The sequence below is a fragment of the Rhinoraja longicauda genome, chromosome 34, assembly GCF_053455715.1.
Source record: "Rhinoraja longicauda isolate Sanriku21f chromosome 34, sRhiLon1.1, whole genome shotgun sequence".
NCBI classification, from domain to species: domain Eukaryota; kingdom Metazoa; phylum Chordata; class Chondrichthyes; order Rajiformes; family Arhynchobatidae; genus Rhinoraja; species Rhinoraja longicauda.
Genome location: NC_135986.1, coordinates 15035943 through 15039600, shown reverse-complemented (window position 1 = coordinate 15039600; position 3658 = coordinate 15035943). Strand labels below are relative to the sequence as shown.

General features: G+C 47.6%; 2 protein-coding genes across 2 annotated transcripts; both read left to right on the top strand.

Annotated features, from left to right (window-relative positions):
* Positions 1 to 452: 452 nt before the first annotated feature.
* LOC144609536 (histone H2B 1/2-like) lies at positions 453 to 1409 on the top strand. Its single transcript, XM_078428040.1, has one exon. The coding sequence runs from the start codon at positions 585 to 587 to the stop codon at positions 855 to 857; it is 273 nt and encodes a 90-aa protein (XP_078284166.1). The 5' UTR covers positions 453 to 584; the 3' UTR covers positions 858 to 1409.
* An 802-nt stretch (positions 1410 to 2211) lies between these two features.
* LOC144609720 (histone H2AX-like) lies at positions 2212 to 2592 on the top strand. Its single transcript, XM_078428217.1, has one exon. It carries the CDS (start codon positions 2212 to 2214, stop codon positions 2590 to 2592), a length of 381 nt encoding a protein of 126 aa, XP_078284343.1.
* Positions 2593 to 3658: the final 1066 nt, after the last annotated feature.

Below are 3658 nucleotides of genomic sequence, written 5' to 3'. Positions count from 1 at the left end.
AACGTCACCCATTCCTTCTCCCGGAATGCTGCCTGACCCGTTGAGTTAATTCAGCATTTTTTGTCTACCTGTGCTCCCATATCCATGTTCTCCAGCGATGCTGCCTCACCTGCTGAGTTATTCCGGCACTTTCATATTTGAATAATTGCTCCACTAATGAAGTTGTACAAGCTGACCTTTAATTGCAAGGTGTTTTCCTTTCTCGTGTTTTATCCCACGGGACGTCAGCATCCCGCACTCGGCACCGGAAAGGATGACAAACGACAGCTTTCGGTGTTTTCTGCTGCATTAAACAGCAGCGGCCACTGCACCAGATCGGCGCCAATTCCTCGTCCGCAGAGTGACCCGGACAGGACACGGGGCAGTGGGAGCGGCCTCTGATTGGTGCAGCGAGGGATTGTGACGTTTCCCCATAGATATCCAATCAGAGCGTTTACGGGGAGGTGTAATTATTCATGTCTCCGACCACCCAATGACGATCCGCTCCCGCTCCATCCCTCATTAGCATAGGGCGACGCGCTGCTTATTTAATCCGCGCTCCGAGCGGCTTCTGGTCACTGCTGTGTTTGAAATCCACCGAGGAAATGCCTGAGACGTCGAAAGCAGCTGCCAAGAAGGGCGCAAAGAAAGCTTTGCCGAAGCCTACAGGCAAAGCGGGCAAGAAGCGCAGGAGGTCGAGGAAGGAGAGTTACGGCATCTACATCTACAAAGTGATGAAGCAGGTTCACCCCGACACCGGCATCTCCTCCAAGGCCATGAGCATCATGAACTCATTCGTCAACGATATTTTCGAGCGCATTGCAGGCGAGGCTTCCCGCCTGGCCCATTACAACAAGAGATCTACCATCAGCTTCTGAGAGATTCAGACCGCCGTGCGCCTGCTTCTTCCCGGGGAGCTGGCCAAGCACGCCGTGTCGGAAGGGACAAAGGCGGTGACCAAGTACACCAGCTCCAAGTAAAGATCCGCACATTGTTGACAAAATACCGAAAACCTTTTAAGAGCCACCCACATTCTCGCAGAAAGAGTTGTACTAATGTTTCGACGTTGAATCGCAGCAGAATTGTTTCAGGATATTTTTGTTAGGCAAATTATTTAACGTTATGTTTAGTGATTAAATGTTTCAATACGAACTCCTTCCATCGGGCAGACGATACAAGGCGTAGAGCCCGCACCTCCAGACTCAGGAACAGCTTCATCCCCAGGGCCATAGCTGCTATGAACCGGACCTGCTGAGCCGGATGGTCACAACGCATAGTGATCCGGCACAGATCAACTTGCACTTAATCCTGTCTAAAACTGTTACAATTGTTTCGTTGGGTTGTTGTCTAAATTAATTAAATTATTGCATCGTATGGGAGGTGCATTCCCAATCTCGTTGACCCCTGGGTACAATGACTATATTCCCGGTATCCATGTTACGTTCCTGTCCATTAAACAGAAGTACAACTACTTCGCGTTTGCTTGTCCCAGACATCATAAGTTGTGCCCACGGGCAGCCGATTATTGCTGTCGTTGCTGTTTTATTTACTATGGATACTGCGGTTTATTAACTCCTGTCTTCATCTCTGTAACTGTTCCGAATTGCATTTCTATTCGGCAATTCGTTCTGTCTTTCAAGGAGGAACTTTTCACACTGTAGCCCAAACTCGGACTTTTGTAACAAGGGACCAGTAGATAATCCGACACCGTTTACAAGGTGACCGATCGCTAATTGATGCCGAGAATCGGGTTTTTTTGTGATCGGTTATCGGCCCAAATAAATCGTAAATTAAATGTGTTGTGCCGTATTGCTCGGGGTTCAAGGTGGTCAATAATCAAGAGTATTTAATTGTCAAATGTGCCGTCAACGGAACAATGGAATTCTTACTCGCAGTAGTATAATTAACACCTTAACGCAATGCACTTAGATAAAAAAAGATAAACAAAAAAGCAATGATTATGTGATGTCGCAAATTGTGTTGACATCCAGATTTATAGTTTGGCGGGCTATTTCAAAGTTCTGGTTTTGGAGGGACTGGCAGTTATTTTCAGCGCTTTTGTTGCGGGTTTTGATTGATAGATAAAACGGTTCAGTGATTGGATTATTCCTCTCACCAATGAGATCAAGTGCTTTTTCACCAATCATCAGCGGTTCACTGGATTCCGCAAAAATGTACAAGAAGAGCGAGTCTGTGATCATTTTTTCATTCTCCATGTGCAAGATTCGGGACATGTCTGGACGAGGAAAAACCAGCGGCAAAGCTCGGGCCAAGGCCAAGTCTCGCTCGTCCCGGGCCGGATTGCAGTTCCCGGTTGGCCGTGTACACAGGCTCCTGAGAAAGGGCAACTATGCTAAGCGTGTTGGTGCCGGAGCCCCGGTCTATCTGGCTGCTGTGCTCGAGTATCTGACGGCTGAAATCCTGGAGCTGGCCGGCAATGCGGCCCGGGACAACAAGAAGAGCCGCATCATCCCCAGACATCTGCAGCTGGCTGTCCGCAACGACGAGGAGCTCAACAAACTGATGGGAGGAGTGACCATCGCACAAGGCGGTGTACTACCCAATATCCAGGCCGTGCTGTTACCCAAGAAAACTGGCGGAGCGAGCAAGTAAGCGTGAGAAACTGAACATAGTAACCCAAAGGCTCTTTTCAGAGCCACTCACCATGTCTGGAAGGGTAAATCGGCGGCTATGCTTCGTGCGGGAAAAGTGTTCATTGTCGTTGTCCAAAACCGACCCTGCACATTGAGTTGTGTATACAGTGACGTAGCGGTAGACCAACTGCCTTGCAGCGCCAGAGACCCGGTTTCAATCCTGACTAGGGATGCTTGCCTGTACGCAGTTTGTACGTTCTCCCCGTTTCCTCCCACACTCAAAAGACGTTAATTGGCATAATGTAAATGTACAAAAAAATCCCTTGTGTGTGTAGGATCGTGTTCATGTGAGGGACTGCTGACTCGCTGGCCCTTAGGGCCTGTTTCCACGCTGTACATCTGAACTATACTAAACATGAAACAGCGGTTGACTGATGCGGAAAGGTAAGTTTTGGCAGATATTCTTACAACAATAATGTCCCCTAATCTATAGTTAAGAGCCTATTTGGAGGTTGTTGTGTACGGAAGGGTAGTGTGTGGTTTTTGGGATGTAGCAGCTCCTGAACCTGGATGTTACAGTTTTCAGGCTCCTGTACCACTTTCTTAATGGCAGGTGTGAAATAAGGGCATAGGGTGTGAAATAAGGGTGGTGTGGGTTTTTGCAAGCTGCCTTTTTGAGGTAGCAACTGTTGTAGATTCCTTTGATGGGCAGGTGATTGACTGGGAGTGTTTACCAGTTTTTGCAATCTTGTTCATTCCTGGGCGTTCGATTTGCCGAACCAGGCAGTGATGCAGCCAGTGATAGAGATATGCTCTCTACTGTACACCTGTAGAAGTTCATGAGATTATTCATTGACATACAGAATCTCCTCAATCTTCTATGGAAAAAGTAGAAACATTGATGGGCTTTACTTATGATTGCATCTAAGTGCTGGACCCAGGTCATGTCTATAAAGATGTCCAGTCCCACGAATGTCCAGCTTTGACTCTCCACCACTGTCCTGCGATGAAGGCAAATTCATGGATCCTTATTTTTCCATTCCATAGTCCACAATCAGTTCCTTGGTCTTATTGACTGAAGTGTG